The sequence below is a fragment of the Strigops habroptila genome, chromosome 15, assembly GCF_004027225.2.
Source record: "Strigops habroptila isolate Jane chromosome 15, bStrHab1.2.pri, whole genome shotgun sequence".
Taxonomy (NCBI): Eukaryota; Metazoa; Chordata; class Aves; order Psittaciformes; family Psittacidae; genus Strigops; species Strigops habroptila.
This window is the reverse complement of record NC_044291.2, coordinates 9977280-9998625: the sequence shown is the minus strand read 5'-3', so window position 1 is coordinate 9998625 and position 21346 is coordinate 9977280. Positions and strand designations below refer to the sequence as shown.

Here is a 21346-nt window from a genome sequence, read left to right as displayed (position 1 = left end):
AGAAGCTGTGGCTGCCCCATCCCTGGCAGTGTTCAAGGCCAGGTTGGAGACAGGGGCTTGGAGCAACCTGCTCTAGTGGAAGGTGTCCCTGCCCATGGCAGGGGGTTGGAACTGGATGAGCTTTAAGGTCCCTTCCAACACAAACCAATCTGAGATTCTTTGTTTTGCCTACACTTGGGCTGGCAATGCTCTGCTTTATAAAGGGGGCTGGGATTAAATCTCCAGAGTGCTGACAGTCCTCATGCTCCTGCTCTCCTGTCTGCCCATGAGGACAGGCAGGCTTTCAAGTGCTGTGGTGGGAAGGATTTGTGCAGTGGCTCATCTTGCTGCAGTGTTGGAAATGAAATGGTGCCCCAGGCATCCTCCTGCCTGGAAGGAATGCTGCACGTGAGATGTGTGAAGTGGTTGGCTGATTGCTCTTGCCCATGGGCTTGTCATGGTAGTTTATGCCAATATCATGATATATCATTGGAAGCTAAGGGTTCTATCAAAGAGCTGTCAGATGATGCTGTGGTCTGGCAAGTCCTGCTTTGCTCCTTTAGAACCCACCCGCGTGCAGCTCAAACCATGCAGGGCTGCTTTGGCAGCTGGGACATGGAGAGGGGAAATGTGGGACCGAAGGGCATTGTAGCAGCTCATGACTGGGAATAGTGGAGAGCATCCATTCGCCTGCCTGGATATCGGGGTTCACAGGGGTCTGTCAACAGCAGCCCAACCTTCAAAAGGTTTGGGGTGGCTCTAAATCCATTAGATTTTGCCAAGATAGTTATATTAACTGTGGGAAGGTGCCAAAGGGGTTTCTGCGATGGGTTGGACTGACGCAGCTTTATACAATCCTGTCGCCTGGCTGCAGCCCTTGTGAAGGGCACGTTAAGATTTATTTCCCCGCTCTGCGCCAGCTATTCTGAAAGTACGAGCCTGCAAAGCTCAGACCATGAACGGGGAAAGGCCACTTCTCCTTTGCGAGGCTTTTTGGTTGCGTTTCCCCTTTTCATCGCTGTCTGCTAGGGACCAGCCAGAAGTTGCGGCTGCCCCGCCGGGAGGGATTCCCCTCGCCCCGCTGGAACCCCGACCGCGCTGCCCTAATGCTGCTGCCGGAGCAGCGTCCCTTGGGGCTCCCCGGTGCCGGCTGGGGGCGCGGGTACCCATCAGTAGCAGCAGCGGCGGAGCCTTTATGTGGCGGAACCCTTGTGTGCCGGAGCGTGTTCCGCGGGGCGGGGCGCAGCGCCGGACCGCGCTCCGCTGGGGGACCCGCGGTGGGTCGGAGCGCGGTGCGGCGGGGAGCGGGCCCCGCGGGCCCGGCAGCCGCCATGTACGCGGGGCTGCAGGAGCTGGGGGTGGCCAACGGCGAGGACCTGAAGGAGACGCTCACCAACTGCACCGAGCCGCTGAAGGCCATCGAGCAGTTCCAGGTGGGGCGGGACGAGATGCCCGCGCGGCGGGGCCGGCGCTGCGGGGAGGTGGGAGAGCGGGAGGGCCCGAGGCGGGCTCTGCTTTGTGGGGTTTATCCTTTCTCATGGGCTTCCTCCACCGCTGCGCGGTGTTTGTGTTGGCAGACAGAGAACGGGGTGCTGCTGCCCTCCCTGCAGTCGGCGCTGCCCTTCCTGGACCTGCACGGCACCCCCCGGCTGGAGTTCCACCAGTCGGTTTTCGATGAGCTGAGGGAGAAGCTGCTGGAGAGGGTCTCTGCCATCGCCTTGGAAGGGAAAGTCGAGGAGAGGTTTGTTAAGTCTTGCTGGTTGTTTGGATTGAGCTGGGGATTCTGTGTGAAAACTAGTTACAGTGGACGAGTGGCGTCTGCAAGGGCTGGGTTCCTCGGGGGTCACGTTCTGGTGGCTTTGAGATGAGCCACTTTAGTGCTTTATACTGTTATTTGGTGCTTAGTCTCTTGCTGTTATGTCTTTTCAGATACAAGAAGCTGGAAGATCTCCTAGAGAAGAGCTTTTCCTTGGTCAAGATGCCTTCCATCCAGCCTGTGGTAATGTGTGTCATGAAGCACTTGCCCAAGGTAAAACCATCTCCGTTGTGCGGCTTCTCTCAGCTGTGCTGCCAGTGGGCTGTGTGCTCCATCTGCAGACAAATGCAAGTTTGTCATTCAGTGTTAGAAACTGACTGAAGATTTACTACATTCTTGTATCTGGTAACTTAGAGTAATTTAAAAAGCATTTTACATTTTCATAGTCAGATGAGGCTATTTCCCTGTTTTATTCAATATATGCGGCTTCCTGAAAGTTGTCAAGTTCACTGATAGGTGAAGTTTTCCACAGCTGTTTTAAAAATCTGTGACAGCTGGAAGTTAAGAATTGAAGACTGCAACTAGAAGTAGACAGGAGTGAGATTCAGATCTGTGAAACAAAAGTGTCATGGAGTACCCTTATTAAGAGCATCATATTGTACTTAAGGTAATGGCTTCAAAACAGCTATTAGAACTTTTGTAAGTTACTGAAACATCATCCCAGATCTCAGCATCAGAGGTTTAAAGGAAGTCTTTTGTCCTCTTTGAAAGAAGTAAGGAAAGCTTGGGGTGTCACTTTGTTGTTGAAGAATTTAAGTGTCTGAGGACTGGCTTACAGGGGTATGTGAGGCAAAAGATGAGTCTCATACTGCCTGTTGTTAAATTGCATCCTTGTGTAAATTACCAGGTTATGATTTAGATGTCCTCTGCAGTCAGTTCCTTACTCCTTGCACAGTCAGGCAGGTGAGCTGCTCTGCGCTTGGTAACTGCTCTGTTAATTGTAGGTCCCTGAAAAGAAGCTGAAGTTAGTGATGGCTGATAAGGACTTGTATAAAGCATGTGCAGTGGAGGTGAAGCGCCAGATTTGGCAGGACAACCAGGCTCTGTTTGGTGATGAGGTATCTCCACTGTTGAAGCAATACATTCTGGAGAAGGAGAACGTTCTCTTCAGCAGTGACATTTCTGTCTTGCACAATTTCTTCAGTCCATCTCCCAAAACAAGGCGTCAAGGAGAGGTAAGGACAAGGAAACCTCTGACAACAGGCTTGTGAGTGGAATTCACCAGCTTTCAGTCCACCTCAGGAAATAAGAATGTCCATTTCACCCACCCAACTTTGCTGCTGAAGCTGTTTAACTAGACAAAGTATTTGCCAGAAATACCAGGCTGATTCTTCCTACATATCTTGATGAAAGCTGCAGGAATTACGTTTATAGTTACTCAGTTCTGAGCAATAACTCATTAATATTCTGAGCTGTTTATGTGCTTAAAAAAAATAGGAAGGCCAAATTTCCTGTATTGCTCAGTGTGGCTTTAATACACCTCTAAAGGCTGAGGAGCTCTATCAAATCAGTTTGAATATGTTAAATTGCTTTTCTTGAGGACATAGGCCAACAAAAACTTTAGTTATTCATTTATTTTGTACAAATGGAAAGGGACATGGCAAGTTGTAGCTAAGCTGGCATTCGGAGAGATTGCTTTTTGAATGGGATTACAGGAGGTGGCTGAGCTGATCCAACACTCAGCCACAGGAAGGGCAGGGGCTGCTCCTCTGCACCTGTAGCTCTGGTGATTGCCACCCTTCCATGAGCTGATTCAGCTCAGTAATTGCTATGGAAACTCTAGCAAATAAAACCAGTGAGTAGTTTTCCAAGAGAGTGAGTTGATCTGCTCAAAGAGATCAGCTGGCACCAAAGCCATTGTAAGAAGATGGATCACACAGGCAGGATTGATGTGGGAGGGAACAGTGGCAGAGGTGTTGAGGAGTGGGTCTCTTCTTGGCAGCAGTGAGTCATTACAGTGGTTCAGGTGTGGTGTGTGGCTTTACCTTGGGCGGTTTGTGCTCCAAAATGGGAACATCAGAGTTTCTGTAAGGACCTTTGCTATGGAGAATGCTAAGGAATTGCAGTGATAAGGCAGCAGAAAGCTTTAATTGCAGAGAGGGCAGCACTCTGTTACATGGGGAGGTCGGTTTGGGTTTGGTTTTGCTTTCAGAAGCTCATTTAGTTTCTGTGATTGATCAGTAACAGGCACTGGTTCTTTCACATAACTGAGAACCTTATTCTACAAATGCTTCAATTTCCTTTGGGAAGAGAACCTTTTCTGGACATTCTCTATTTCATTATGGCTATGAAAGATTTGGTGAACATCTCTTGAACAAATGCTCTTGGAAATCTTGGTATAAATAGTTCCTTTCCAGGAACTCCTTTCAGTGCAGATGGTTCAGTCTCAATAAATCATGTAAAAGAATGAATTCACATTGTGCGTGCATGAAATAACAGCATCTCTTGGTACTGAGTGCACGTTTTTTCTGCTTTGTTTAGGTGGTTCAGAAGCTGACCCAGATGATTGGGAAGAATGTGAAGCTCTATGACATGGTATTGCAGTTTCTGAGAACCCTCTTCCTCCGCACAAGGAATATTCATTACTGCACACTACGGGCAGAGCTCCTCATGTCACTGCACGACCTGGAAATCAGTGAAATCTGCACTGTTGACCCCTGTCATAAGGTATTAATCATGTGGGACACATAAGAGTATTACTGGAGAATTTTGTTTCACCCGTACCTGCTGCCCTGCAGGACTTCAGCCCAGAGAAGATGACTCCTCTCTGTGAAGAGAGTTCAGACCTTGAATGCAAAAGTCATCTTGTATTCCTTGGAACTTCAGGTGAAAATCTCATCTTGGTTAACCAGCAGCTTGCTTTCATTTCATAAACCATAAATCATTGAAGTTTATGGTACTTGTGCAGTGCCTAATCTGACCTATGGAGGTGCTGCAGAAAGTGATCAAAACTGTTAGCCAGCCCCAGGTTCTTAATCAGGTCTTGCTTCCTTCCCTGCTGTGCTTGGTGTGATACACTCCATCCGTTGGTAAACTTGTATGTAACATTAAATACTTTGAATCTTGAATTACAAGAAAACATTAAACTATGAAACTATTGGGGGGTGGCAGCTGTGTTAATGTCACACCAGGATCTTGTTGTGGTCCTTTGTCCATGGTTAGCATCACTGATCTAGAACAAGGCTTTTTCTCTTAAGTAATATTGCTAAGTTTTATGTTTGTTGTGCTTATAGAGATTATGCCCTAAAGTGATGATAAATGTTACTGCGTGATTTTTAATGTCTTCTGATCAAGACTCCCAAAATCAGTATGCAGGGACTGAATACAAAAGGGCAATTCTTGTTCAAGTTCACTTTCATCAACTTCATTTTGCCACTGCAACAGGCAGTGACTTCTGCAAAGGCAGGGAGCCTGCTGAAAGCATCACAGCAAATTCAGCAAGTTGTCCTTTTTGACCATTGAAATGTTGGGGGAAATATATGTTGTTTTCTGAAAGGGGAGGAAAAAGACCTTAATTTGGGGTCAAATAACATTTCACTTAACCATCTTTTTCCATTTTGATAGTACAGCTCTAAAGCAGAAGCATCTCCACTGTTAGTATCCCCTACGTCCAGGGTGGGAGTGGTACTGCAGTGGCTAAAATACCCTGTGCTGTTCTTGCTAAGTGCTGCTGCTTCTTTCTCTGCCTCCTTGTGTAAATCCACCTTGATCCAGTGCCCTGGGCACTGGTATATTTTATACATGGCTCCTTGATTGCCAGGGAATGCCTTTCTTGGGAGCAGAGAAAGTACACCAGGTTAACCTACATTGGTATCTCTGTCCTCCTTTTGGGATGCTTGTATTTCTGACCTCCTGTATTTGTGACCAGCTTGGTATCATACCTAAGTGTACTATTAAAGTGTATTAATTCCACCTATTTGGAGATCATAAAATCCCAGGCTGGTTTGGATTGGAAGGGACCTTAAAGCTCACCCAGCTCCAACCCCCTGCCACGGGCAGGGACACCTTCCACTAGAGCAGGTTGCTCCAAGCCCCTGTGTCCAACCTGGCCTTGAACACTGCCAGGGACGGGGCAGCCACAGCTTCTCTGGGCACCCTGTGCCAGCGCCTCAGCACCCTCACAGGGAAGAGCTTCTGCCTCAGAGCTCATCTCAATCTCCCCTCTGGCAGGTTAAAGCCATTCCCCTTGTCCTGTCCCTACAGGCCCTTGACCAAAGCCCCTCTCCAGGTTTCCTGGAGCCCCTTTAGGCACTGGAGCTGCTCTAAGGTCTCCCCTTCAGGAGCCTTCTCTTCTCCAGGCTGCCCCAGCCCAGCTCTCTCAGCCTGGCTCCAGAGCAGAGCTGCTCCAGCCCTCGCAGCAGCTCCATGGCTTTTCTCTGGACTTGCTCCAACAGCTCCAAGTCCCTCCTGTGTAGGTGGTCCCAGTCATTTGAGCCAGATTTGTCTGACATGGTGTATCTTACTGCAGGTTTCATGAGTGGCTGTGCTTCATAAAGCTTTCTCTGTTTTTGTGACAGTTCACCTGGTGCCTTGATGCTTGCATTCGGGAGAAGTTTGTGGACAACAAGAGAGCTCGGGAATTGCAGGGGTTTCTGGATGGGGTGAAGAAAGGACAAGAACAAGTGTTGGGGTAAGGTGCTTGAGCTATTTATTGAGAAACTGAAAATGGGTTCCTGGCAGTCACAGCATCCTGCAGGTATTGTAGGTGTCAATTCTTCCCTGGAGCCTGCTAACAGCTGGTAGCTCTTCGGTGCAGTCACATCCAGTACGCATGCACTAGGGCATAGCTAAGCACGTTCTGGTGACATAGCTTGTATTAAGTTACCACTCTTGAGTCTCCCCTGTGGCCTGGTAACTGACTGTGGGAGGACTCCTGTGTGATTTCAGTGCAGAAGACTTGTAGTAATTGTTTTCAGATAACATTGAAGTTGAAGAAATAACACTAATGATGTTTTTACAGGGCTATAAATGGAGAAGGTTTATCAGTTGGACACCTGTAGGTAACAAAAGAGAGAAACTCAGGTTTTACCTTATCATAGTAAAGGTATTGTTACAGTACTTGCCCTGTGTCTACCTACATACACACTGCTTTGATGTTACATCTGATAGTTGACAGGATGGCAACAAAGAGTGGGCTCAAACGTCTTAACCTAGTGACACATGTTTAGGAAGCTGGTGTCTATAGCTACATATGGGACTGTATGGTTGGATTGTTTATTTTGTATGGCACGTATTTGATTTTTACTTCTTCTCAGGGACTTATCAATGATCCTGTGTGATCCCTTTGCCATTAACACCTTAGCCTTGAGTACCATAAGGCACCTGCAAGACCTGGTTGGGCAGGACACCTTACCCAGGGTGAGTGTTGCAGCTTGTGTATATAATCTGAACTGTTGTCTTAAATGAATAGCATCCATAAGCACGGGACTGGCACTGTAGAAGTACATGTAAGTTCTCAAATGCATGTGTAAACTGAGATAAGGGAAACAAGATGCTCCCTCTTCGTTCGTAGCACATACCTCAGAGCTCTGCAGGAGCACTGTTTGGACACAGGTGTTTTGGAGCTCTCTGAAATGACTGTGAATTCTTTGCACAGCTCATTCTATCCTAACAGCTATGCACATATAGAAAGGTGCCTCCCTGCTTTGTCCTTCCATCAGTTTGCCTAACAGCAGCAGCCTTTTGTCCCCACCATGGTAAATACAGAGGATTAGTTTACACTGTTCTGGTCTGGTGGTTGTGATATAATACACTTCCTGCAAGCAGTGACTGCAGGAGGTACTTAAATGTGAAAGGAGTGTAACCTTACAGGTGTCTGAACAGCATAAGGCATTTGCTGGGTTTATCCCTGAGTTAAATTTGATTGTTGGATTGAAGAGCTTCCAGTGTAGGACTGAAAATTGTTCTAGTTTCAGGGCACAATATAACCAAAACCCCATTGTCCCGCTTACACTTTCTCCTCCTTACTTCTGCTGAGATGACTTGATTTGTCCTGTCACATGTTATATTTCAGTGTACTGATTTGGCTGGACACCTTTAAAAATAGGATCAGATTGGCTGCATGCTTCTTGGTGCATTATAGAATGTTACTAAACCCCACAAACCCTCAGGTGTGTCTGTTATTTGAGTCCCATTTGAGGAATCGGTTGTCAATAAATGGGAGAACTGAATGCCTCTAGCAGACTTGGAGAGCTTTGAGTGTAAAGCACTACTTCCAAATCAATATTTGTATGAGCAACTTGTGGAAGATCAAAACAGCTGTTTTTCTCCTCCCCTTAAAAATCCAAGGAAAGCCCAGATATGCTGCTGCTCCTCAGGATGCTGTCTTTGGGACAGGGGGCCTGGGACATGATTGACAGTCAAGTCTTCAAGGAACCAAAAATGGTGAGTCATTCTGATGTGTAGAATTTAACACATTTAATGAAACAAATTTAGACTTGATCATTATTTTATTGCATCCCTGATTTATCATACTTCTCATCACAGCTTCCTTAGACAAAGTGTGTAAGTGGTCACAGCAGCAGCCTAAGCAGACACACTGTAAGCTTACTTACCTGCTTAATTTAGCTTAATTTACTTGCTTTCTTCTTTACATGAATGCCTGGCCCTGCTGTTTTAAATCAGACTGTACCTCTGTTAGATTCTGCACTGGGTGCTCATTGTTCCTGGCAACACAACTGGGTACAGAACATTGTTCCTGGATACATCACTACACAACTGATACGTTTGTAAAACGCATCTTGGATGAGGAAAGTGGGATTTCAGAGGCTGGTCTGAAACTGGAAGCAGTGTAACAGCTTTTCACTGAGGTGAAGAATGTTGCTCCCTTCTGGCTATCTTGTAGCCATGTTGTCTAGTGCCACATTTAGCTACAGCCTTTCCTGCTTTGGAAATACTTTTCCAAAGGGCAGGCCTGGTGTAGTTCTGGAGCTGGTATGTTCAGCTGATGGCGGGAAGCTGCACAGCAGGGCTGTTCCTCAAGAGAAATTTGCTGCTTCTGTTCTGAACTATAAAGCAGCAAATATCTACCTAGGGGGGCATTTGAAGTCTCCAAAATATATATTACAGGTTGATTGCACATTTAAATTTACCACAGGGTGTGCATTCATACTGAGATTGTAACAGTGAGTATGACTGTGATTTGACTTGCAGAGGTGCTCTCATGAATCTCTTAGAAAGAACTTGTGAAGCTTTTCCTGAAGGGAATCTCTAAATCTGTATTTCAAATCTGTTTTATCTCTTACTGTCACAAGCTGTAACTTCCCATTCTGTGAATCCCATACAACATAGGCTGATCTGCCCTGTGTGGGGAGCTGCTCTTTATTGTTGCTCTTCTAACAGTGATCCCTGTCAGCATAGGGAATGGAGAAAATGATTTGTTATTGTTGATAAAAGCAGTTGGTATCATCCTTAACATGCAGAGCTTGCAGCAGCATTGGGGAATGTCTCACAGAAGAAATGCTAAGTGATTGTCAAGAGAAAGGATTTGAGCAGGAGTATTTCTGGAGATGAGGTGAAGTAGTTTTCCAAATTACCAGTGGAACACGTGGAAGTGATTGGCTCAAGAATTTTGACTGGAACTGGGTAATGGAAGCTTGTTTTCCCAACTGTAGGATGGGGCTCATACTGGTGCCTCACTGTCTGTAACAGCACTGTGGGACCATTAGGTGGCATGAAGTGACTGACAAAAGCATTATTCTTTTCCCTCTGTTCTTCCATCTCTCCAAGGAAGTTGAGTTGATCACCAGGTTCTTGCCTATGCTGATGTCCTTTGTGGTGGATGACCACACGTTCAACGTAGATCAGAAACTGCCCTCAGAGGAGAAGGGACCAATTCCCTACCCCAGCACCATCCCTGAAGCTTTCACCAAGTACGTAACCTGCCTCACTGACTTTGTGTTGTTACATAGAGTTGTTACCAAAGCAAAGCAGCAAGGAGCCAGCTAACACAGACAGGGGAAGACACTCTGTGTGGTAAAGTGAAGACTTCCTGGGGGTAAGATTTAGTGCCAGTTAATCAAACCTGAGCTTTTCCTTTAGCAGAACAGGTTTCCACTACGATTCTTCAAATAAAATCTACGCAAAGTAATATTTCTTGTAACAACCATTCTTTTGGTAGGTTGAATATGGAAGTGTTTGGTGTTACTGCTTCCAAGTACACTGCTTGTGTAGCTTCCCAAAAAGTGAACAAGGAGCGGGTGATACTTGGTTGCAGCTGGGTGGGTGCCTGTGCTTGGTTCTGAAGAGGGCTGTTGTAAATTGTGAAGTTGGCATTTTTGTCACACACTCATTCTCTGTTGGTAGCCTGTCACCTCAGGGGCCTCAAAAAGATAAAGAAGACCTTTGTGTGCTCTCTTGTATTCAGATCTTGCACTAATTTCCAGCACAACTCTAATCTGCGTGCCACAATCTGGGCATCCTCAGGGTTGTATTCTCCTCTATCACTGTTGATATTTGACCTTTAGGAAACTAGCAAAACAATATTGGGCTTTATTTAATTTTTATATATAATATATAATTATAATATATGATTATAGTTATATAATATAATTTGGGCTTCATCTAAAACCCAGTTTGAAGAGCACTTTGATCATAAATACTAGTCTAAATGTTGAAAAATCCAACTGTTTGATGGCTAGACAGCACAACATTCGTTGAATGGTAGATTTTTCTGGACTATGGTAGTGAACACAGTGATCATCATCTACTCAGTCACTGAGTAGCTGCTCTTCAGTGGGTTTGAGATTGGTTACTGCTGTAACTGCTTGGTGTGGTATTTTAAACTCTCTTAAAAGAATATATAATCTGTTTTAGCTTTATTCATTAAGAAACTTTGCTTCTGCCATAACAGATTCTTGCAGGAGAACAGAATAGCTTGTGAGATTGGTCTGTATTACATCCTTCACATCACTAAACAGAGGAACAAGAATGCTTTCCTCAGGCTCCTGCCAGCACTAGGTAAGTTTTTTGTCTCATCACTGTAGCTGTTTGCCTTGTACTGGACACCCAGGAGGCAAGCAAACCTGGGGTGAAAGTGATTTCAGCATTAAAGACATGATGTTCTGCCTTTGGCTCTTCTGGTGACTTAGTTGTAAGGCCCTGCAGAAGTGGTTGGTCTTTTTTTGTCTGCAATTAGGGTACTTCTCTGCTGATCTGAGAATTTAGGGGCTGTGGCTGATGGTCAGTAGTTGCTTAGATCAAAGGCTGTATTAACAATGAGATGAGTTGAGAGCTGCCTGGAATAAATCTGAAAGGTAAAAGAGCAGGAGGCTTAATTCTGCTGCTGCTCATAGTAATTCCAGGTGGCCAGAATCTTGGGACTTGGCTTTGTATGGTAAAAAAGCCTGTCACAAAACAGGACTGAACACAGCCTTCATTTTTTTTTGCCTGGGATTACCTTGACTGACTTCTCTGGAGTGAGTTGCACAAGAGCTCTGAGACAATCTTAGGAATTGCAGCTCCCAGTAGTGGCAGTGAGGGTTCATTTCCCACCCCTCACCCTGGCTCTGGTGTTCTCTGAACCCTTTGCTGCACTGTCAGCTCATATACATGGGTGAGTTTTCCAGTGGTAAGTGATTTGCATCTGCTCCCTGCAGGGTCTGAGGAGTGCAGAGAGGTGGATGTGGCCCTGAGCAGAGGGTGCTGGCGAAGGGTAGCAGGGGACTGTGATACTGGCAGGAGCAAGGCTTCAGCCTTGGTGAAGACATGGGCTTTCTATGTCTTCTCACCTCTCTGCTCCTAATCTTTTATGTCTGAAAGGTCAAAGCCACCTCCCTAGGCTACGTGTTTGAAAAGGGAATCTCACTGCAGAGTTTTCAGCAGGAACATCTGCTCTGTAGTCAGGTTTTGGCACATGAGTCTCAGTCTCCTTCCTTTTCATGTTGTATAGTTGAGACTTTCAGTGACTTGGCCTTCGGTGATATCTTTCTGCATCTGCTTACTGGAAACCTGACGCTGCTGGGTGAGGAATTTGCACTTGAGGAATTCTGCACCAGTCTCTTTGACAACTTCTTTCTCACTGCCTGCTCAAGGTAAATTGGATTTTCCTCAGGGGAAAGTGGGGGAAGTGAGTTTGAAGGATACCTGAGAGAGTTGTAGTGCTTTAGTTAAGCAAACTCTTCATACAGAGTGGAAATGTTACCGTGATGCTGTTCTTCTTTAAGGAAAGGTTTATATTTTGTGATCAAGTTTTTATCAGCAGAATTGTGAAGTGTTGATTATGAATTATTACCTAAATTGTAATTCATTATTCCTAAGTTGGAGTTGCAATAGACAATATGCTTCCTGCTTTGCACTAGCTCTGAATATGAAGAGCTAACTTCAGCTCTTTGCACACAGAGAATCTGTTTGTATCCGTTAATTCAGAGTGGTTCAGCTGGTGGCCTACAGCCCAGATCCAACCCCCAGGAGGCTTTCCCAAAGTGACCAGAGGTGCTGTTCAGGCACAGCAGCACATGCTGCTGCTGCTGCTGCCACCTCCTCCACGTACAGTGAGACACAAACATCCTCCTGCATGCACAATGTGGCCTGTCCAGCAGAGAGACCAGCTGCTGCCATGTACTATGCTTAAAATCTCCCCCTCCTTCCTCATGGGTGCTCCAGTTAGCCCACTCCTGTTGAAGAATTACCTGAATTCCTGGAAAGTCTTAAGGCAGGGTTAGTGCTTTGTAGCACACAGGCTACAATTCTCAGGTGTCTGGGAAAATTGCAACAGTCTGTGGGGGTGTGAATTATTCTGGTGCTGTTGCTGTAGCTTTCTTCTTCTCAAGATGGTGTTTGTTGATATCAGCTCCTCTGCTTTAAATTGCTTTTTGCAGAAAGGAGAATGTACACAGACATGTGCTAAGGCTGCTGCTTCATCTGCATCACAAAGTGGCACCTGCCAAATTAGAGTCTCTCCAGAAGGCTTTGGAACCCACCAAGCAGGTAAGAAAGGAAGCAAGAGAAAGGGAAACTTAATAGCAAATAAAAGCAGCTGCCTTTCCAGATGTCGCTTAATGGAACATGTGCTCTGCTTTCCAAGTGTACCAAGTTGTGTCTTAATTAGCTTGGAACTTCCTCTTTCTCTGTTGCTTTGTGTTAAAACACAGGGTAATTTCATGCTTAGTGTTCTAGTTAGTAGTGACATAGAATCATAGAATAGTTAGGGTTGGAAAGGACCTTAAGATCATCCAGTTCCAACCCCCTGCCATGGGCAGGGACACCTCACACTAGACCATGTCGCCCAAGGCTCTGTCCAACCTGGCCTTGAACAAGGGATGGGGCAGCCACAGCTTCTCTGGGCACCCTGTGCCAGCGCCTCAGCACCCTCACAGGGAAGAACTTCTTCCTTATATCTAACCTGAACTTTCCCTGTTTCAGTTTGAACCCATCACCCCTTGTCCTATCGCTGCAGTCCCTGATGAAGAATGAAGTATAACTCTTCTGTTTGTTCCCCCCCTAATTCTCATTCTGCAGAGTGGGGAAGCTGTGAAGGAGCTTTACAACCAACTCACTGAGAAACTGGAGCTTCGGAAGCCGAGTCCGGCTGAAGTGACTGAGACCCCCTCCATGGAGCTGCCCCTGCCCACTGTGCCCACACCAGCCTCACGCTGAGCTCTGCCTGAGTGACACAGGAGAGGAACTATCCTCGTGCTCTGCAGCGTGAAGGCACTGTGCTGCCTTTCAAGTGTCTCTGCCTACAGGGTGGAAACCAAACCAAAAGCCATTCGAGCTCTTTCAGGAAACACTGCAGATTACCCACCCCACTGGCTCTTGCTGGTTAGAAAACTGTATGCAGTGCATTGCAAGGTTTACTTTTCTTAAAGATAGCTGGGTGTCGTCTTGTAGATCCACTTTAAAATCTGACTTTGGGTTTTAGTTTTGTTTTTTTTATTTCCCAAAAAAAGGCATATTTTTAAGCTTGGCATCTTGTATTTTTAAATTCTCCTTTAAGAACTGATCAATGAGTGTTTAACTCCGTTATGGTTGAGCAGGTAGCGTGAACTTCTGAGGGCTAACCATAGCTTTCTTCATAGAATCCCAGACTTGTTTGCGTTGGAGGGGACCTTAAAGCTCATCCAGCTCCAACCCCCTGCCACGGGCAGGGACACCTTCCACTAGAGCAGGTTGCTCCAAGCCCCTGTGTCCAACCTGGCCTTGAACTCTGCCAGGGATGGGGCAGCCACAGCTTCTCTGGGCACCCTGTGCCAGCACCTCAGCACCCTCCCAGGGAAGAGCTTCTGCCTCAGAGCTCATCTCAATCTCCCCTCTGGCAGGTTAAAGCCATTCCTCTTGGCCTGTCCCTCCAGGCCCTTGTCCAAAGCCCCTCTCCAGGTTTCCTGGAGCCCCTTTAGGCACTGGAGCTGCTCTAAGGTCTCCCCTTCAGGAGCCTTCTCTTCTCCAGGCTGCCCCAGCCCAGCTCTCTCAGCCTGGCTCCAGAGCAGAGCTGCTCCAGCCCTCGCAGCAGCTCCGTGGCCTTAAACGGACTTCATTTGTTAGTTTGCTCTCTGGCTTTTTGGAGAAGATGATCAACAGAAGGAAATGTCAGAGGAGAAAAGCTCCACTGATACCATTCCCTGATTGAGGTTCTAGCTCTTCTGGTGCATGGTAGGACATGCTGCATTAGTCAGAGATGCCCACCACTGTCACCTGACCAAGAAGCAGTGAACAGCCATCTTCTCAATTAGGCTCTTGCAAAGAAGGCCAGAAATTGAATCATTCTCTTCCCTTTTCTCCAAAGGAGTAGTTTGAAATGAGCCTGGGAGCCAGTGGGGGAAGAAAAAACCCAGGCACTAGCACATTCTCCTGTGACAAAAGGGTTTGAGTGTAGGTGGGGTGAAATTCTGTCTTTGAAAAAATAGCCTGTTCTTCGTGGCTTGTTTGTGTTGCTGTCTGTACTGCTACAGTTAATTCCTGTTCTGCTTTTACCACAGCCTCAGGTAGAGTGTGCAGGAAGATGGACATGGGAGGAGAATGGGTTGTGTGAGTTTACCGTGCACTTTACGCTGATTTCAAGAGGTTACAATGTGCCTGGAAAAGTCTTGCCAGTCCCCTGTAGGCAGGAAGCTGTCTGCATGGCTTACTCTGAATGGCAGAGTAATTCAGGTAGGAAGGCACCTCTGAGGATGCGTGGTCCTGCCTCAGAGCAGGACCAGCCGAGGTGAGGTTGCTCAAGAGCAGGAATTTGCATTTACCTTTGAGTTTCACGCGGTTTCTGCTGGGCCATTTCTCCAGCCTGTTGAGGAGGGGGGTCCCTTTGAACAGCCCTGCCCCATGTGTCAGGCATGCCCACAACCTGGTGTCCTTTGCTGAGGGTGTGTTCTGTCTTCAGGCTCTAAATAGAGGCATTGAAGGATATTAGCCCCATTAATGACCCCTGAGGAATGCTGTGAGTAGTGAGCTGCCAGCTGGGCTTTGTGCTGTAGCTCACAGCCCCCTGAGTGTGTCCTGCCTGGTGCCATGCAGCCATCTGAACTGTCTCAAGGTGATGTGCCTGTGTGGATTACTCAGACAGTTGTGTCAAAAGCCCTTTTAAAGTCAGAGTAAGCTACACTGTGCTCCCCCATCCACCAGGCCAAGCATCTCCTTATAGCAGGTTGTTGGGTTGGTCAGGCACAGTTAATCCTTGGAATTTCCCCTCTGTGCTGGCCATGCCCTGTCACTTCCTTCTCCATCCTGTTTCTGGATGATTTTTTTCCCCTGTCCCTGCTTGTTTCCTGGGACTTGAGCACTGCCAGTGCCAAATCCTGCTTGTGAGGCTTCTCCATTTCCCAAAGCTGTGTCCAAAACAAAAACCAGATGCTGATTAAGTAGAGATGGAATCCCTCCCCATAGCTGCTGTCTCCCTCTTTGCATGGTTTTCTTCCTCTTGAGCTCTCAGATGCTGCATGAGGCAAGTGAGCATCACCTCTTTTCGTCACCTTGGTGCTTTATTTCTCCTTTTATGCAGGGACCTGCCTGTATCTTGTGGGCAATGGGAAGCTGGGTTAGGTTTGTGGATGGGACAGGGGCGCTGTCCTCTAGCCCGTACCACCTCCGTGCACCTCCTCTGCACTCCAGCTCCCAAGGTCGGTGTTGCCTTTGGCAGCTCTCAGCAATTCAGGCATCAGACTTGTTGGAAGCAGGATCTGGGTATAACAATCATGTTTTTCTTGCAAAGTTTTGTTTTAAACCATTTAAACTGTCATGGTAACTGACACACAATAACATCCCACGCTGCTGGCAAACCTTTCACAGTGAACTTATTGAGGCCCCACGCTCTGCTCAGACTCAAAGGTTTGTGGGGAGGGTTCTCTTGGTTACTAAAGGTTTCTCTTACCCACATGACCACTCCTGCAGCATGAACTCCTTTTAATCCAGGCTGTGTGGTTTACTACTTGGTGGAAAGGGCTCTTGTGTTTCAGCCTGTACACCGAGATACATGCTGGGGATTTTTCCCAGGTTGTTTAAATCCATAAGGGAATTGAGTCCCAGAGGACAAACTGCCCATTACTTGTGCTGGTGGCTGCTTGGGCTGAGGGGGGGAAATGTGGGCAGCTGAGAGTGGGAGCAACATAAGGGATACTTTCCAGGAAACATCCTTTTAGTAGTGAACACAGTGATCTGCTTCCATGCTTTGAGGTGAGAATGATTTCATCCCAGTGCCAGAAACCACTCACACACCTGTGGGATGTGTGAACCTCCACAGAGCAGGGGCCAGAGCTGTGTGTAGGACACATGGAATCATAGAATACTTTGGGCTGGAAGGGACCTTAAAGCTCACCCAGCTCCAACCCCCTGCCACAGGCAGGGTCACCTTCCACTAGAGCAGGTTGCTCCAAGCCCCTGTGTCCAACCTGGCCTTGAACACTGCCAGGGATGGGGCAGCCACAGCTTCTCTGGGCACCCTGTGCCAGCGCCTCAGCACCCTCACAGGGAAGAACTTCTGCCTAAGAGCTCATCTCAATCTCCCCTCTGTCAGGTTAAAGCCATTCCCCTTGTCCTGTCCCTACAGGCCCTTGTCCAAAGCCCCTCCCCAGGTTTCTTGTATGTTCTGCCCAGATCAGTTCGATTCCTGGGCTGAACTGAAGTGGCCAGGTTTGGGAAGGCACATCTCCACGTCTGGCCTGTCTTTGTGTGAGGGGAGCACAAAGCTTGGGTTGTCCTGAACTTCACCCCATGGTCCCTGTGCTGTGCCTCTGGAGCAGCTCAGGTCTGTGGGCTGGAGCTGCTCTGCACGGATGGATGAACCAGGCACTGGTGCTGGCTCCCTCACTGCTCCTCCAGGAATGTGGCTCTGCCTGGTCCGTGGAGTGATGGTTCCGTGCAGATGGACAGAATTACTCCTTACTGCTGGGAAACCTGGAGCCTCACCAAATTATTCTTGCTATGACTTCAAAGGTTGGCTGCTGGGGCAGTGTGTGGTGGAAGCAGTTAGATGTGTCTTCCTGGCCTTCTGCTGTAGAGAAGTGCAAGACTGCATGGTAGGTACTAGTTCTCAGTGTGCACCTTCATCTGGGAGCTTAAACCAGGGTACAACATGACCATCACCCTGGTTGTCCTGTGCTGTTAGGGGTCCTGGGCATTGTGGCTCTGTCTGTGGTTCAGCAAGTGTGTTGCTGCTTCCCTGGAGGTCCCTGGGGCTTGGTGACACCTTTGTCCTTGGTTTACTGCTCTGTTTTGGGGGAAGGATAAGTCCTTCGGTTGGCAATGCACAGCCCTTCACTGACAGCACCAGCTCCCTGACCTGCTGCATCAGCTTGGGTGTGCTGTGAGATGTGCCTGATCTTCAGAGCTCTTCCTGCAGCTCACCAGTGGATTTCTCCAGGAGGAAAGGAAAGAGGAGCAATGGGACAGCAGCACCCTCCCTGCCTGCAGAGCCACCCCACAGCCTGGCAGGTGGAAAGAAGACACTGGTGTGGTGCTTGCTGATGCTGTTTCAGTGCCTTGGTGACCATCTACCAGGTCCTGCTTGGCTGGAACGTGCTCAACAAGAACATGAGCATTTAGTACTTCTCTACTACTCGGGTGCCTGATTTGTCTCTGAGATCCATCCAATTTAGGCATTTAAACCTTGATGTTTTGACAGGGGACCGTGTGTGTCCACCTTTAGGAGACATCTCAAAGATTTAGATGGTTTCTCTTTCAGGCCTCATTTGCTCTGAAGCAGTGAGAGGAGAATCATAGAACAAGGAACAAGGAGCCTGGCAGATAGGGAATAGCTCCTGTTAGGACAGAGCATCCAGAAGTCTGTCTTCTGAAGATGCTTCTGGTTGTGCTGTGGCCTCAGCAGGATCCTTAGTGGTGCAGTGAGAAACTTCATGGCACCAATTTCCACCCATGAGAGGAAGTCTCTTGTTCAAAAAGAGGGCTGGATGCTGACAGCCTGCAACTCCTGCCCTTCTCTGGATTAAACCTGAATTGGTGGAAAAGAATAGCCCTGAAATCATCCTCTTGGATGCCAACTTCTGGTTTCCAACCCATGTTTCCCAAATGCTCCCACAAAAGCCACAGGACCCTTGTAAGGGTGTTTCTGGTAGGCTGTGACTTACAGGATAATGAGAGGTGGGGACCCAGCAGTTAGAAGGCATTGTCCTGCATCTTCACAAGGCTGAATGCTCAAGAGCATCTGTTTGTTGGCAGAACATCCTGTTCTTAGTGCTGTGGGCAGTGGATCCATGGAAAAGTGGTTGGGGAACAATGGGTTGTGATGCAGATGGCTGGAGGGAAGATGGCCATTTAAAAGGAGTGTCTAAGTCTGGAGCAGATGCTGCACAGCAGAAAAGTGAATTATCACTCTCCAAGATACTGTTCTGGTGGAGCTGATGTATGGTTCAGGCTTTACTATTGCCTTTAGGTTAACTCTGAGAAGTTGTGCATGGTGGGGGACTTGGTATGTGGTTTTCCCTGTATACAAGGATCCCTTTATCCAGCTTCCTTGGGATTTATCTGGCTTTGACTCTGGAAGAGTTGCATCTAGCCCAGAAAATGAAGTGCCACAATCTTGTTAATTCCTTTTCAGAATAGTTAAGCCATTTGAGGATGGAGAATACCAATTTTGCCTGCATATAAAGGTACTTCTAGTGTAGATCTCCTTACACTGGGGTTGTGTCTCAGGCAAAGGGAGGTGGTGGCTGGAGGTGACCAGCAGCAGGGCTCTGTGGGGCAGGGAACAACACCACAGGGTGGTTTAGAGACTTTCTGGCCTTTACTGCGATTCTGATAGGTGACAAGCCTGTCCTGGCATGCAAATGCCATTGTAATACAGCTCTGAAGAGTGTCTCCACTTGCTTTCTCACCTTCATTTCCCCTTCAGGCTGTTATGTCAGGAAGGGCTGAGCCCAGCAGGGCTTGTGGACCAGTCCAGGCTGTGAACCCACAGACATGCTCTGGGTATCCTTGCAGCACTCTCCCTTCACCAGCCAGGCTCAGCACTAACAACAAGGGGCGAATCAGCATCTCACATCTTCAGGTGGGTGTGAAACATGGATTAAAGGCAGCTCCACCCAGGTTCAGGTCACACTTAGTGTTGAGGACACTGAGACAGGGTTTCAGGCTTTACTATTCAGGTTGCTCCAGGCTTTGCCATTCATGGGTATCCTCAGCATTCACTGCTCTTTCCCAGGTCCTTTCTTCTCTGCTTCTTGCCCTTCAGCACCTGGCACTTATTGCCATGATCTTCAGCTCCATTGTCTTCGTCTTCATCATCTTAACCCCCTAACAATCACATTTTTCTGGCAGAAGACACTGATTTTGGGAAGCTTCTTACTTTGTAGGAAAATTTTAAACCTGGCTAATACCATCCTCTGGAGTGCAAGAAGGATCATCACTGAATAGAGAATCCATCAGCATGCAGAGACCATACTAAAGATAACAGGCTCAGTCCAGCTTGAAGGGTAACTTCACAGAAAGCAACTAAACCATCAGTGTGGGTGGATTTTGGCCTGCTGGACCTGCAAGGGGAGTCTGATGAGAAGGACAAAGCTGAACAAATGGATGCAGTGAAACCAGCTTCCTTTTCTTGCAAAACAATTGCACAAGGGGCAAAGGTATCTCACCTGGGCTTATAGATTGCTACTGCCCCTGATCTGCTCAGGGAAGAAGAAAAGCATCAGTATTTGACCACAGCTTCTTCATTTGTGCTAAAGGCAGCAGCCCAGAAGTGGGTATCTGTGCCTTTATCTCCTGCAGGTTCTGTCTATGCAATGAAGTAAGAAAGATAACCCCTGTAACCAGTCCTCCAGCTTGAGTCACACTAAACTCTTGCCAATTCTTGTATCGTTGTAGAAAACCAGTCCAGAACTTAGGACACAATTATTATTAATAGTATGTTTTCCCCTCAGACTAGCATCAGTTTGCTGTGCCAAAGCTGTGTTGTCTGATCAGGGTTAACAGAATGAAAAGTGGTGAAATGTTTATAAAACCCTAGAGCTGAGTCATGAGCAATCTGATACAAAGCAATCTGGTGATGAAGCGTGCAAGTTTCATGTTGCCACGTTTCCAATCACATTTGTAGGTAGAAGCAATTCAAAATCCTCTGAATAACTATGTCTCAGAGCGTCTGTTGTCTTTTATTCACTGTTGACTTGTGTGAGGCTGTGGAAGCTGCCGACAGATTCTGCAGTACATCTTTTTTCTTTTTAACTCTGAAAATCCATTTTCCTGTCTGCTGTTAAGGCTGAGATCTGCTGAGATCTGCTGAGATCTGCTCTCTTCTGGCTCTGTTTGCAGCTCTATTTCCTCTCTGGTTCCAGATCAGTTAGGCTACTACTGAGCTTAGGAAGGCAGCACTGGTGTCAGTGAGAGGGGAAGGAGAGCACTGTGTATAGTTCTGGTGTCCTCAACATAAGAAGGACACGGAGCTGTTGGAGCAAATCTAGAGGAGGCCACGAGGATGATCAGGGGCTGGAGCAGCTCCCGTATGAAGACAGGCTGAGAACACTGGGGCTGTTCAGCCTGGAAAAGAGAAGCTGCGTGGAGACCCCAGAGCAGCTTCCAGTGTCTGAAGGGGGCTACAAGGATGCTGGAGAGGGACCTTCATCAGGGACTGTAGCAATAAGACAAGGGGTGATGGGTTCAAACTGAAAGAGGGGAGATTGAGATGAGCTCTGAGGCAGAAGCTCTTCCCTGTGAGGGTGCTGAGGCGCTGGCACAGGGTGCCCAGGGCAGCTGTGGCTGCCCCATCCCTGGCAGTGTTCAAGGCCAGGTTGGACACAGGGGCTTGGAGCAACCTGCTCTAGTGGAAGGTGTCCCTGCCTGTGGCAGCGGGTTGGAACTGGATGAGCTTTAAGGTCCCTTCCAACCCAAACCAGTCTGCAGGTGATGTTTATTCCTCTGAACTGCCCATGAAGCCCCACTTCAGAGTTGCTGGGGCAGGGTCATTACTGACCTGTGAAGCAAAGCCTGGGCAGCAACAACAAAACATCAGGTCCAGTAGGTCATAGCCAGGCTTGTTACCAGCCCATGGTCTGCTCCAAATGAGCACCACAGACTCTGATACAGAGATTTAATCTCAATAGTGATTAAACATATAATTACAGAGGGCTTTTTTACAAGCAGGTTCCTTGAAGAGTGGCCAAAGGGCAGAGAAGG

The 21346-nt window shown here is 47.5% G+C and overlaps 1 protein-coding gene across 1 annotated transcript; it reads left to right on the top strand.

The window, feature by feature from the left end:
- Window positions 1-1227: 1227 nt before the first annotated feature.
- Window positions 1228-16002, top strand: NELFB (negative elongation factor complex member B). The gene is made up of 13 exons (XM_030507253.1): window positions 1228-1412; window positions 1557-1720; window positions 1909-2008; window positions 2740-2970; window positions 4277-4462; window positions 6313-6425; window positions 7051-7153; window positions 8084-8179; window positions 9524-9666; window positions 10647-10753; window positions 11685-11826; window positions 12613-12721; window positions 13253-16002. The coding sequence occupies exons 1-13, from the start codon at window positions 1311-1313 to the stop codon at window positions 13388-13390; spliced, it is 1734 nt and encodes a 577-aa protein (XP_030363113.1). The 5' UTR covers window positions 1228-1310; the 3' UTR covers window positions 13391-16002.
- The last annotated feature ends 5344 nt before the right edge of the window (window positions 16003-21346 follow it).

Bases quoted from the DNA above. Each gene is read 5' to 3' on its own strand.
- NELFB (XM_030507253.1), top strand. From the start codon at position 1,311: ATGTACGCGGGGCTGCAGGAGCTGGGGGTGGCCAACGGCGAGGACCTG. The intron at 9,667-10,646 runs GTACGTAACCTG...CTGCCATAACAG, and splicing joins ATCCCTGAAGCTTTCACCAA to ATTCTTGCAGGAGAACAGAA. The intron at 12,722-13,252 runs GTAAGAAAGGAA...CTCATTCTGCAG, and splicing joins CTTTGGAACCCACCAAGCAG to AGTGGGGAAGCTGTGAAGGA.